General features: G+C 43.6%; 1 protein-coding gene across 4 annotated transcripts in view; it reads right to left on the bottom strand.

The window, feature by feature from the left end:
* sema5ba (sema domain, seven thrombospondin repeats (type 1 and type 1-like), transmembrane domain (TM) and short cytoplasmic domain, (semaphorin) 5Ba) overlaps positions 1–13780 on the bottom strand; it is a 191909-nt gene that overhangs the window by 44810 nt on the left and 133319 nt on the right. For all 4 annotated transcript variants that reach the window (XM_042227660.1, XM_042227661.1, XM_042227658.1 and 1 more), the window contains one exon: positions 12290–12575. In XM_042227660.1, the coding sequence (XP_042083594.1) occupies positions 12290–12575 (286 nt within the window). The remainder of the gene's footprint in view (positions 1–12289; positions 12576–13780) is intronic.

Below are 13780 nucleotides of genomic sequence, written 5' to 3'. Positions count from 1 at the left end.
ACACACACACACACACACACACACACACACACACACACACAGTCGCCTCACAGGTGTAACATATGAGAGTAAACCCTGGCCAAACAAGCAATGCGAGCAAAGGTATTATCGTGATGCTCTTTACTAATATTGTGCTGCAGGGTAATGAGTTTCTTAACAACTTGCTACTGCTGACTGCTTCCTCCTCCTTCTTATACAGTACATCCAGTAACACACAAACTTTCTACAGCACAGTGAACAGCCTGCTGCCTTGACATAGCTTTTGCTGATAAACTACCAGTTAGAAGATAGTGAGTGATACCATTAAAGGGGAAAGAGATTGGGAGAGAGTGAGAGAAAAGGCAACAGCCACAGAGTGAATGAGACTTGCACCGAATCCACACACAAGACTTTGCATTAGCAACACAAACATTAGCAGAGAGCCTTTAAAATTTTCAGCTGAGGTTTAGCGAACGCAATGTAAATAAGATGCAAGCCATTAGCGGGCCCATTGTGGACTTTTGTGAGTTGAGGAGTGAAAAATGTGGCTGTAATGACGTCTGCGTGGACACTCCATCAGCCTACAGAGAAAGGAATACTTTTAAAATGGCAGGGCTCCTGAGTTTGTTTTGGCTCCTTGTGTGAAGTATGAGTCATGAAGACTGCTGGTTGCGGGAAAAGCTGTATCACTGGGGTTTGGTAAATGGTTATTTGTTCATTTTTCTTTCTTGTTCTTTTCCTGACACATGACATATTTATCCATCTCTTAGCTAGACAAGCCATATTGGAGAATTTATTTGCAATTACTGAAGTTACAGCTACAGTAATGAGATGTGCTGCTGGGTGAAAAATGTGCTAGGACACTTTTTATAAGGTCAAATGTCTGGTCTCTTTTGACCAGGTTCAGGTTTATATGGGGCAATTATCTGTTAGGTAAGATTTGGGTGTTTTAGATACATGAGGGCTAGAATGACATTATTATTTGTGGATCTTGTCAATCCTATTGTTTGTCTGTTTTCACTACATCCTATTATGCTTTGGGTAATACAGTTTCAAAATGCTCCCCCCCCCCATAATGGCAGTGATTTAGCTGTACATAACACCCGAGCCCAATAAATAATTTTAATTCCATTTTGGCAAAGCTACCCTATGAACAGTCATGCTGAATTAGTTTTCATCAGTTTCCTTTTCCACAGTATTCTGACCACCTGCCAAATACTGTTTTGGTCCCCCTTTTACTGCCTAGACATCCCTGACCCATCAAGACATGGACTCCACTAAACCCCTGAAGCTGTGCTGAGGTGCCTGGCACCATGTTAGCAACGGATCCCTTAAGTCAGCGGTCCCCAACTCCCGGGCCACGGACCAGTACCGGTGGCATCCTACCACAAAGCATTTTTTTGCTTTGTGGTAGGATGCATTATCCTGCTAAAAGGGGCCGCAGCCATCAGGGAATACTATTTCATGGTCTGTTACAATGCTTAGGCAGGTGGTACGTATCAAAATAACATCCAGATAGATTTCCAGACCAAAGGCTTCCCTGTAGAATATTGCCCAAAGTATCACCTAGCCACCACTGGCTCGCCGTAGTGCATCCTGCTGTCAGGTGTTCCCAGGTCATCAAAGAAAACATGATTCATCGGACGAGGCCACCTTCTCCCAGTGCTCCGTAGTCCAGTTCTGACACTCACGTGACCATTATTGGTACTTTCGGTAGTGGACAGGGGTCAGGATGGGGCACTCTGACTGGTCTGTTCCTATGCAGCCCCAGTGCTGATTAGTGTAATTAAGATTCATCTTTAAAGCTCCACTTTACCACTTTTTGCGGCGATCGCCATTGCCTACTGGTGGTGGTCAGAGGGCCCGGTGGCGCCAGTGTCCGGCAGCCTCGCCTCTGTCAGTGCGCCCCAGGGTGGCTGTGGCTACACTGTAGCTTGCCATCACCAGTGTGTGAATGTGTGTGTGAATGGGTGGATGACTGAATGTAGTGTAAAGCACTTTGGGGTCCATAGGGACTAAGTAAAGCGCTATACAAATACAGGCCATTTATCCTTAGTTAATTGAACATAAACTGGAACTGCAGATCAGTTTTTGCATTGATAGAAAGTTCTTTCAGATAATGTCTACAATCTTTGCACTTTTTTATTTTTTTTTTTTTTTTTTTTTTTTTTTTTTTTTTTTTTTTTTTTTTTTTTTTTTTTTTTTTTTTTTTTTTTTTTTTTAATTGTGGTCCTTTTTTTTTTAGTTCTTTTTTTTTTTCTTTTTTTTTTTGTCCCGTTTGGATCTTTAGCCATCAGAATTGTTGTCTTAAGGCCAAGAAAGATGCCAAGCGGATTTATTTTACCAAGTGGATCATCATGGCCTTGCCATATTGGTCCATTTGATTGACCTTTATTATAATTATGATTTATTTTATTTTCGGTTGCTATAAACGGGACAGACATGACTGGGGGATAGGACAGGGAGAAAGAATGAAAGAAAGAGAGGGAGAGAAAGAAAACCAAAGGGGAGAAGAGACTGTGAGAAGGGGGGAAGAAAGAAAAAACAAACAAACACCTGGATCACCTGTATGGAGAAAAAAAACAGAAGAGAAAGCAAACAAAAAAGAGCAACATAATAAATACAGCACCATCACAATAAACTAGCTAGCAGTAGATAACAGTAGATACTAAATATTAAACGATATTGTGCAGCACGCAAGATAGACAGCGCACAATGTGCTTTGAGGCAGCAGCCAAGAAAGCTGTAGTCCGCGTCTGTGAACACCCGTGTGTACACCTGTGTGCATACCTGTGTGGATCAGCATGCTTGTATTCCAAAGGTTTCTCCATGTAACGATCTGCTAGGGAGTGTGGGGAGCCATAGCCCCGTCCACCAGGGCATGAAGCAGGTATGGAGGAGATCCAGGCCCCAGACATCCAGAGGCCCCAGAGTACGAGGACCCGAGGAGGACCACCAAAGGGGGGGAACCGTGCCACCCTCCTGGGAAGAGCTGAGTAGAGCCCCAAACGAGAGGTCACCCAGCAGCTACGGAGCAGAGGCCAGAGGGGGTTGCAGTGGCGTGCCCGCGGGCTCTGCCGGCAGCCAGCTGTGCCAGAGAGGACCGAGCTTCAGGCCCAGAGGCCTGAGGGCACCCACCCCCCGGAAGGAGCCCAGCCGGGCCACAGGCGCCAGGCCCCGCCAATCGGCCACCAGGAGTGAGCCGGTACATACATGAGCGCCCAGCCCCAGATCGACAAGGACCACCAACACACCAACGTCTGAGGGCATCAGCCACCGGCAGGGAGTGTGGTGAGGGGAGATAGGCCTCCGTACTTTAGAGGGCCTGAGATGTACCCAGAGAGGTTGAGTCTAAGACCCAACCTGACATATAGACACAGACGAACAGGCGCACGCGGACACAGACGTGCATTCCCACCCCCATATACACAACCAAATACTCGGCACTCACCCAACGTGTAGACAGACACAAATAGACACTGCACAGACAGTCACACTCCCCAAACATACTCTATATCCCAGGTCCAGGTACCCCCGCCCTCAGAGGGGCAAGCCGCACCTAGACCCAGGAGATGTAACCTTTCTCTCTGGGGTGGAGGCAAGTGGACCGCCTCCTTATCTGTAGTAGCAGGGAGGCCCCGCATCCCAGACCCCAGTCTGACGGCCAGCACCTCCTCCCAGCCCCCCAGCCCTGACGGCTAACAGAACCGGGGTGAGTGAAGACCCCAAACCTCCCTAGGCCCACTCATATGTAGTGTTGCTGTGTGCTGTTCTAAAGTGCATTTAAGTTACCATTCTTACCTCAGAGTTGTTTCTAAGGTCTCCTGGGAGAGTGCTGGTTTCTTCTGTTGATTTTTGCGTTGAATACTACTTTCTCAGTGGTCCAGTTCAGGGCAGTGAAATAACTAATGCGTTCTGTCATTACCGCAGGGAAGCAAAGTGCTGTGCAGCTCCAAATGAGTTCTGACTAAACATCGGGGGAAGCCAAACAGGTGGCTCATTGACTGACTCAAAGGCCATTGAGGAAAACAGCCTGCACACTTCAGTAAAGGACTTTTTCTGGGGTTTTTTTTCCTTTTTTCGTTTCCAATGGCTCTGGTAGAGAAAAGAGTGGCAGGGAGGCAGAGAGAAAATGTGTAAAGCAGAGTGAGCCGCTGTGGTGAGCCAGCAGTAACCAAACCCCAACTGGAGGAAACCACAGGCAAATGCGCTGCAGTCACTGAGGGATATAGCCACAACAGTTTGCACATTCACACAGGCACAACTACACAGTTTGACATAATAGAAAGTTAAACTGTGGCTCCGTGGTCGTACCGTAGCTACAGCTTGCATTAAAGCTGCATTCGGTCACAGAAAGCCTGACATCGTCCAGGTTATTTGAGAGGTAATGCCAAGAGAGCAGAGCAAAAGGGTGCAGTGAAAGGACTGCAGCCTATTGCACTAATGGATGCAACCCATATGTTTTGAGCCTGCTTAAAAGCCCGGGAAAGTGATTGAAAAGCTGTTTGACATCTGCTATGCTGTTTGCCGCCGCTGCTTTGCCACTCTCCGAGGCCCGGCACCACAATGATTACTGTCAATATGAGTGAAGTTACTTCTTCGAGTGATTCATCTCATTCCAGCAGCCTCATCCTGTCACTGGTTGTCCCTTTAATTCCCAGTCTTATTTTACAGAATGTATCCATGTCCATCACTCTCTGTCCGATTTCTTTACTCCAGTTTGAACCAATTTAATCTAGTGCTACACACGATATGTGTTTCTCTGGATTTTTCATTGTATGGTTTTTACTGTGCTCCCCTGCAGGTGTGTGGCTTTTTGCAGAGCATCAGAAATGGAAGGAGTTCGACAGAGAAGGCAGAATAAGAAAGATCAGGGTGACGAGGCTCTGCCTGTGACTCTTACTCTCTTTCTCTGTTAGATATGCATTACCTCCATATCCACTGATTATTGAACACTCTCCAAACCAATATATAACATGTTTTGTAGCTACTTGGCGCTGATTTTGCAGTGCTGTATTTTTACAGTCGTACTATATATTTCTGTTTTTATTAACCCTCTCAAGGCAGGCGTTGCAGATTTGCAACAGTTAAAAGCTAACAACCTGATTACCCCACATACATATTTTATGAGTTTTTTTTACTCAGAAGTACCACTGCAGGTATTCTTTTGTGCATTAGCAACAAAAACTTAATTTGAGCCTGAGAGGGTTAAACTGCCTGTTTTTATCTGCAGCTAAAATGAGTCATCTCTTGGTGCAGCATCAAAGTACTGCTTATTCATAAGTGCATCAGTAATGATAATGACACAACGTATCTGTATAAAATGTTTAAAAGGTCAAGTTCTTTAATTTTTTAATACTGAGTTATTGCTATTTTACATAATGACTCAATTTGCTGATATTTTACTATCACAGAGCATTTTATTAGGTACATGTGTTAACATAAATATCTAATCAACCAGTCATGTCGTATTAACATGTTTAAGGCATGTAGACACGATCAACACAACCTATAAAGTTCAAATCATGCATCAGAATGCGGAAGAGAGGTGATTTAGGAGACTTTGAACATGGTATGGTTGTTTCAGAAACTGCTGATCTCAAGGGGTTTTCTTAGACAACCATCTTCAAGGTTTACAGAGAATTAGATGGGAAAGAGAAAATATCCAGTGCGCTGGATGTCTCAGATCCCTTTTTGATTACAGAGGTTAGAGGAGAATAGCCAGACTGCCTCAAACAGTCAGTCAAATAACAACTCATTACAACAAACACAGAAAAATACACTGAAAACAGTGTATTCATCTCCTGATGGCTGCTATCAACAGGATAACACGCCATGTCACAAAGCTTAAATCATGTCAAACCGGTTTGTTAACATCACAATGACTTGGCATGGACTGTATGTGGATCTAAAGCTTGGTAAAACCACAAGATTCAGATCACAAAAAGATGTCTTTATTGCAATAAACACACTGCAGTTAAGTTTAAGTTGGTGGTGCTGCCAGAGATACTCATTATATCACCCAATGTGAATTAATGCACTGCTGAAAATAGTCCAACAACTCCTCTGTTTACTGCAGTTTAAGCAGGCTAAAAAAACTGCAGGGCCAGCTGTTTAAGGAAATTAAAAAGGAAACCATATTAACACATTGCCAGTTGTCATGCCTTCTCTTGCTGCCAATAAGAAAGACATAGCAAAAACGAAGGCTTTATCCTTCAAGTAAAACCGAAGGAACTGAAAACTTAATTCTGCAGATGCCGTGGCACTTTTCCAAGATCGGCTCAAAAACAAAAAAAAAAAAGGTGTAAGGAAAGTAATGAACTCCTCGCTCAGCCTGGTTTCATGGCTCCCTGCAAACCACAATCAGCAAGGATCAGAACACCAGAGAGAGTGTCTGGTAAACACAAGAGGCTTATATGCATCTCACCTGATAATCTTATCTTTTTAGTTTGGAGGTGGCACAGCTGCTGCTGCACGTTCATTTTGTTTGTGAGCTTCCTTTTTCTTACTAAACTTTTTTTTTCCTGGTAGCATCACCTGATTGGTCGAACTGTGTCCCTAGTGAGTCTGTTTTTAACTTACTGCATTAAAAAAAAAAAAAAAGATTTGACACGCAAAATGCACGTGCAGCGCTACCACACATCAGAATCCCCAGCTTTTTAGCTAATGCACCTAACCTCGTTTTGTGTGAGGAAGGGTACAGCTCAAACCACATTAAGGCCAATGTTTCAACCTCGTCGAATACCTGCATCGCAGCAAAAAAGGAAAAGGACCCACTCAGCACAGCTACATGGCTGCAGGGACCAGAAATTGAACAGAGGCTGCCAGGATTATCCATACATATTTTTATACTGCACAACAATACGCCAGCAAAAGCAACAGCTTTGCCCCGAAACAGTCACATTCAGAGGCAGACTGAGTCAGCAACACCTACACTAAACAATAAAGCAATGCCACGAGTTCAATAGGTTGCACAAAAATCCAGGTGTTAGATTGGAGACATCACAAAAAAAATCCCAGCGACGACAATAACAATCTGACACACAATTGAACCTCGGTGGGGGGTTTCATCTCTTAAAAATGTGACCTATATTTGCTGCGTGGTGAATCAAACGGGTCAAAAAATTAGAGAAAGTAAAGAAAATGTTAATAAAAATGTGTGTTTGTGTGAAAGCTGTAACATAAATAGTGGAAATACAGAAGCAGAAGAGTCCGTGAAGCTGTATTCAGATCAGGCCCAGTCTTCAAGATGGGCTCCCAGTTCATTTCAAGGTAGATTGGATGTCAGTGATATGACGGGAAGAGAACATTGTGTAAAATCAGAAATATGGTAGTTATGTGGCTTGTCTCACTCGGCTGCCCAGAATATCATTTATCGTACACGTCAAATCTGATCTGGCTTGAAGTCAGTCACATATTTTCCAAGGATAGGAGGGCTCTCAGGGTCCCTAGGTGTTCTGTGAGTAAGTCAGGGGTATGTCTCAGTGAGTGTGACTTGCACTAAAAGTATGACGCGCCAAGTAACTATTGTGGCTGAAGCTAGAGATCATTTATCCTCTAATGAAATTAGTATTTGTGGAAGTTACAAGTCGGAGTTAAAGATCTATTTGCACCGCTTTCCACTGTCAAATTCGAAGGATACGTGTCCAACAATTTATATAACTTTCCCAAAATAAACTCATCGCTCTGCTAAATCTTTACCCTGCCTTTGAACGAGGCAGTCTGGACACTGTAGCGTGAACCTGCTTGTCTGTAGTACAATCTAGACCTAAAGAAATCTCTACATCAATTCCATTCACATTAGTTGCATGCAAAGATAACACTTAATCCTGCCTAAAAGCTCAGATTAGTCCATTTTTCAAAAGACTGAAAAAATATCCACCGTGTGAACAGTGGAAGTCGGGCATCAGTGCATCAGTGCAATGATTAATTTTGTTCTTTCCACTGATCTAAAACCCAAATGCACAGAGTTTAGAGAGATATACAGCAGATCATTTCATTTAGGAAGCTGAAGACATCAAATGTTCTGCACTTTTGCCTCATAAGTTACTTAATAGATAAATCACTTACACAAATTACACACTAATCAATTAATGGACCATTTGTTGCAGTACTCCATATCCCCCTGCTAACCTCTCCAATATGAGACCCCTCCAAGAACGGGAGAAGTGGAGGGGGTCAGTGAAGTCACCTAGAAATAGATAAGGAGGCTCATAATTAGTTAGTAATGGCAGGTTAGACACCTCAGCGGGAGAATCACTGCACAGAAGGACCTTGCCAATAAGGAACCTGAGTTAATTAAAAGACCTGGCTGTGCTCTTAGGACTTAAGTGTCCTTATTCTGATGGAATGCTAAAACCTTCCTCACAGCTTGACGCACTCTGTTGGACGGTGGCGGCTTTATTTTTCTTTGTTTTTTTCTCTAATTACCTGATGTGACTTCATGGCTCAATCATCACCGGTTTTACAAACCAACCAAAATCAGAAAAAAACAATAAACTGGTAATATCATCATGCTAACATAAAGTTTACTTTGGCTTGCAGTTGGAAACTGCAATGAGGCTTACACGTGTGTCAGCACAGGAGTTGTAGTGCCACGGAGGGCAACTGTCTCACTAACTGTGGCTGCTGAAGGCATTTTGGAAGCATTGCTAAAAAGCTGTGCTGTGTCTGCTTCTGAAGGGAGCTCATCAAGCTGCAAAGAGCAGATGAGGAAGGAAGCGTCCAAACTAAAAGGCTCTGTGCAGACTGAATGCTCTACCAGAACGCTCTCCCTGTGGTATGAACATGCACCGCAGCAAAAAACACACATTTCTGTTTAAAGCATACAACTGTCCATGTAAGCTACTTAACAAATCCCATTTTTGTCACTCTGTATGCATAAAATCATGAGGGGAAATGTACTTTACTGCCCAAAACGTAGGATACCCACACTCAGCACTGTCCCTGAATGCGCAGACAAAAGGGGGGGAGAATCAAAGAGGTTGCTGATGCTCTGTTAGGGAGCTGCTTTTGCTTAGTGGGCTGTGTAGAGATTGAGTAACAGGGATGAAAACCATCATGTTTTAAATCCGTTTACACACAGCAGAATTCTTTGCAGTGTAATACAAAAATCAGCGCCTCCCTTTTTTAATCGTTTGATCTAGAAAAATTGAGAGAAGTCTTCAAAATGCTCATTTCACAAAGCAGCGCCTTTGAATTTTGCGAGAACAAAACTTTGTGACTTATTTCTTGATGAACAACTTCACCGACGACCATTTCGGTAGGTTTTGTCTGCCAAACATCAACCTAAAGTGTAAAAACCAAACAACTGACCAAGGGATAAACCAAGACGGTCACAAAGAGAGGGAGGACGTGGATTTATAGTACCGAGAGCTGGCCCAGGCAGACAGAGGGTATAAGTGCTCCGTTCCAGCTCTTCCTGTTTTGTTTTACAGCCCCAAACTCCTGGGAGCAGCTGTGAGTCTGCTCAATTTAGGCCAGACAGATGGAGGCAGTGTTTGTGGTGATTGCATTAACATATCCAGCCCCAAAGAGCGAAGCAGTTTTGGAGGGTGGACCGGCAAGTTGCTTCAGAATTGAAGGAGGAGACAATGGGAGAAAGACAAAAGCTTGGAGCTTAATGATTTTTCTCATTACCTCTTCTCATTTCTCTATCTCCTCCTCTCTTTCTTCATCCCCCTGGCTTTTCATTTCTTTTGTCTCTCGGCCATTTCCTGCTCTCTCACGCTCTTCCCATCTATCACCAAAAATGGCTGCAGGCTGATGGGAAGCAGCAATGCAGTGTCAACTGCCGGCGGCTTAACAGGTGAGAGAGCAGAAGGTGAGAGGCAGGATTCAACTTCTCCCCTGACAGTACTCAGAATACATCTGAATAGCATCAGCCATGGCTCCTCACACACACAAAGGCACACCTTACACGCACGCAGGCACAAAGTGCATGTACAGTTCAAGAGATTGTTTTGCCACGCTTGCAAGGTTTATCGCCAAGTCTTAATAGTTTCACATGACTTTGACTCAAGTGGTGGACTGGGTGGCTTCAGGTTCGACTTTCCAAATTTAAAAAGAAAGGTTATGTACGCAGCATCCTTGGCATCTGCTACATACTTCCTTGTCACTGTGGAAAAGAGCATTTCATGACTCAACGGTAGATGTATATGTAGTGTTTTCTCACAAGTCAGAAAGAAAGTGTTGTCTTGGTTTTTAGTTTTGATTCATCCTTTATTCTTCAGTGTGTTTAGTTACTCAATCTCATGCGAGGTTCAAAATTTGTCCCGAGGGAAGTCTTAAAAGGAAAAGTCAAAATTCATTGAAGGGTATGAATGTGCTGAGATAATTTGCAGAACCTAGGTGCATACATGCTGTTTAAATATACTTCAAAATAAATGCAGTCACAGATAAATGGAATGGTACTTATTTGGCACCCTTCAACTCAATTTGAGCACTTAAAGCACTTACTTTAAGTCTCTGAATCTCACACACAAACACACAGAGCACTTTTAATCTAACATCCATACAGACACTCATATTCCGATGGATGCATTGGGGGCAATTTGGGGTTCAGTATCGTGCCCAGGGATATTTCGACAGCTGGACTGGAGGAGCCTGAGACGGAGCCACTGACCTTTCGATTGGTAGATGCCCCACTCTACCACTTGAGCCACATCTGCAACACACATTAAAGGATTGCAGACATAAAAAGGCCCAAGCTATAATTTATATTGATGTACATGTCTCCTTGACATCTTTTCTTGGACTACTGTGTTAAACAGAGTGACCAAGCTGCTGTGCGCTTGCTGCTACCCTCTAATTAGAGCAGAGTGTGACACAATTACACTTTTACTAAACATAAAAGCCGCAAAATAATCTCCAATGTACACACTTTTGTTCTCGGTGTTTCCTCTCTGTAATGAAGTGTGTTACACCCCCACCTGGAGCAATCAAACGCACCAGAGAGAGTGTGAGTCAATCTGTGTATCCAGCTCGGCAGAGAGCTGTGTGCATCCGCACTGATCATTAGCAGCAGCGGGGTGGCTCAAACTTTGGAAAATTGTCTCTCTATACAGGCAGGAAAATGTTGCAGTAACAAACCTTATGAAGTGATGAAATCTGAGGCCTAAATGAGGAGAAGTTCAAGTGCTACGGTGTGTGCGCCAGTGTTCCCTTATTAATATTCTTGTTGCTGTTGAAAGGGCTCTTCAGCACAGCTGCAGCTTGTTTTGGTGGGGTTGTTCATCCTTTCTATTCAACAGCGAGGGCAACATTGAGGAGGAATGCATGGGTAAGTATTGCATTACAGTAATTTTATGCTTTATGATACAAAGAGGAATATTGATGCTGTCACACTAGATACATAAGAGACAAATGCTGATGAAATGAGCCCTGGGACGCAGACATACGATCCCTTTCAATGAACCTGTGGTCATTCTGTGTGTCTTTTGGGTTATTTTGTGTCTTTTTTAGATTTTACGCTCCTTTAGTAATCCACCTGCAAACACCGGCTGAGCAGCAGGCTCATACCCACATTTGCACAGGCTGAATTGATTTAGATAGTAAATGCCAGAAAAGTATTTTCTCTGCCATTAATGTGCATTTTTTTGAAAGAACAGACTCTTTGGTCTGCTGTTAACTTGGGGTGTTTAAAAAAATGTGAACACTGATAATAAAGCTAATAGTATATTGCTTGGGGAGGGAAATCGAGATTGCACAAGAGCTCTTTGAAACGACTAATCTCTTTTGCCTGCTTTTAAAGATAAACTGTTATGTAATGTGGTTAAATACTAGATCTAAAAACATGGAAACCTCGTCTAAAGTAAAACCTGTTTTCCCCCCCAGGATGACATTTTTTCCACGTGTGTTCACAGACTGTAGACATTATATACTGAAAACAAAGCAAAGACACCCAATCGAAACGTCTGTACATCAAAATAAGTTTGAAAGTTTCGTCCTCGACTTATTTCAGCCTATTTTCCTCAATTATGCTGCAACGAAAAAAGCACTTCACAGTTCGGTCGCGAATAAATTGGAATAAAAGTGGAGTGCAAAGTGTGTAAACAAAAGGCAGGTGGTTGAACTTTATTAGAGAGCGGCGCCGCATTCAGCAGGTGCAGCACTCAGCGCCCTAAACGTCTGCAAGCATCACTGCTTTACCTCAAACACAGAGCTGTGATGAAATGGCCGCGTGCCACGGGTTTTCTCTCGGCGTCAGCGCTCCGACTAGAAATGCCTACGACTGCATCAAAAAAGCCAAACAAAGCGTGTGTGTCAAACAGGGCGGGCGGTGGGCGTGTGCGCGCTCGAGCTCACTCACACATTGGTTGTGAAGATGCCGTAGATAAGGTCTTGCTCGGGCAGGTAGAAGGTGCTCTGCAGCTCGTTGTAGTAGAAGGGGATCTCCCCGGAGCGAGAGCAGTTGAGCCTCGCCTTCATGAACGTGGTCCAAGTGTCCTCCAAGAGAAATCGCCCGCCGATGTCGTTCTTGCAGACCCTCGCCACGCGGGAATACACCGTCTTGCCGCAGTCGTGCTCCACTGCATTCTCCCTCAGGAAGAAGAAGGTGAAGAGGCCGACGTCGTAGGCCGAGATAAAGTGGGGTTCTATGGGGGGGAAGAAGGGGAGAGGGGATCATTACATCTACTCCTGCAGCACAGAAATATTTGCAGCATTTATCTTGTAGATACTGTTTGCTTTGACCCTTTTGCCCCTTATTACCCAATGCAAGCACAAGTTTGAATTCCTGCCACTGCCGTCCCAGTTTGAGATGGTCTGGAAAAGGAGCCTAAATGTCAAATGTGTAAATGAGGAGAAGCCGCAGAGAGGGATAGGAAGCAGATAAAAAACGGTTACTAATAAATCTGTCTGATATTTTGATGGTAAATCCATGGAGCGATTTCTGTTTAACTACATGTCCGCGCTGTTTTTATTGCCTGGGAAAAGGGGGGGTGCGGGTGGGGACACATAGAAAATGATTAATGGGCCTCTCTGCTCGGTGGGTTATCAGGTAAACGGCACAGAACAAGAGGGACGTTACTGTCACTCTTTAGACACGAATGGCTCATCACCAAACACTAATTTACTGCTGTCTGCTGTCAGGGGGAAAAGGGCGCTTCGACTTGTACATTTGTGTTTGGCAGAAATCTAACAGGACAGGCTCGTTTGAAAACTCACTTTTTTGTTGCAGCATCTTCTCGTGGTGACAGTCTTGGCTTTATGTACGCCGGAGACATGTGCAGACACATCAAGTGTAGTTTCTTGTGTGATACTTTTAATGAAACGCTAAACTTTACAATCCTAGTTTGTAGCATAAAAATAAACCTAAAAAAGTTGTTTTTAGTATTGCATATAATTGAAATGACCTGTTTTTACAGGTGATGAGTGTATTTTGAGGGTTTTGCAGAAAAACATTCATAAGTGTTAATAAAAAGCTGAGGTTGTTAACGATCACTAAGTAGAAGACGTCTTGTTTTTCATGAGAGGATTAAATTGTTGCGACACTTCCGGCTCAACACCCACACGGCTGTTTTGACACGGAGCATCACGCTGAAGATTTGTTTTCTACCGCTGTGTTTTCTTCTTCTTTCAGATAAACACTGCTCATGTGCAGAAATGATCAAACACACTGCTGCTGCTGCTGTTTTCCCTTGGGACCCATTTATTGTAACTTATAGCACATCCGGGCACATGCACACTCACACGGGCAAAACATGAATGGAAGAATACCTTAATTTGCACAGACACATGCACACACATAATGAAAATGTAAAAGGCAGATACTGAGATTACAAACACACACACAAGCTTC

The sequence above is a fragment of the Haplochromis burtoni genome, unplaced genomic scaffold (assembly GCF_018398535.1).
Source record: "Haplochromis burtoni strain Fernald_Lab_line unplaced genomic scaffold, NCSU_Asbu1 Contig_275, whole genome shotgun sequence".
In the NCBI taxonomy this organism is placed as follows: domain Eukaryota; kingdom Metazoa; phylum Chordata; class Actinopteri; order Cichliformes; family Cichlidae; genus Haplochromis; species Haplochromis burtoni.
Note: the sequence above shows the minus strand (reverse complement) of the source record. Positions and strands in the feature narration are given on the sequence as shown.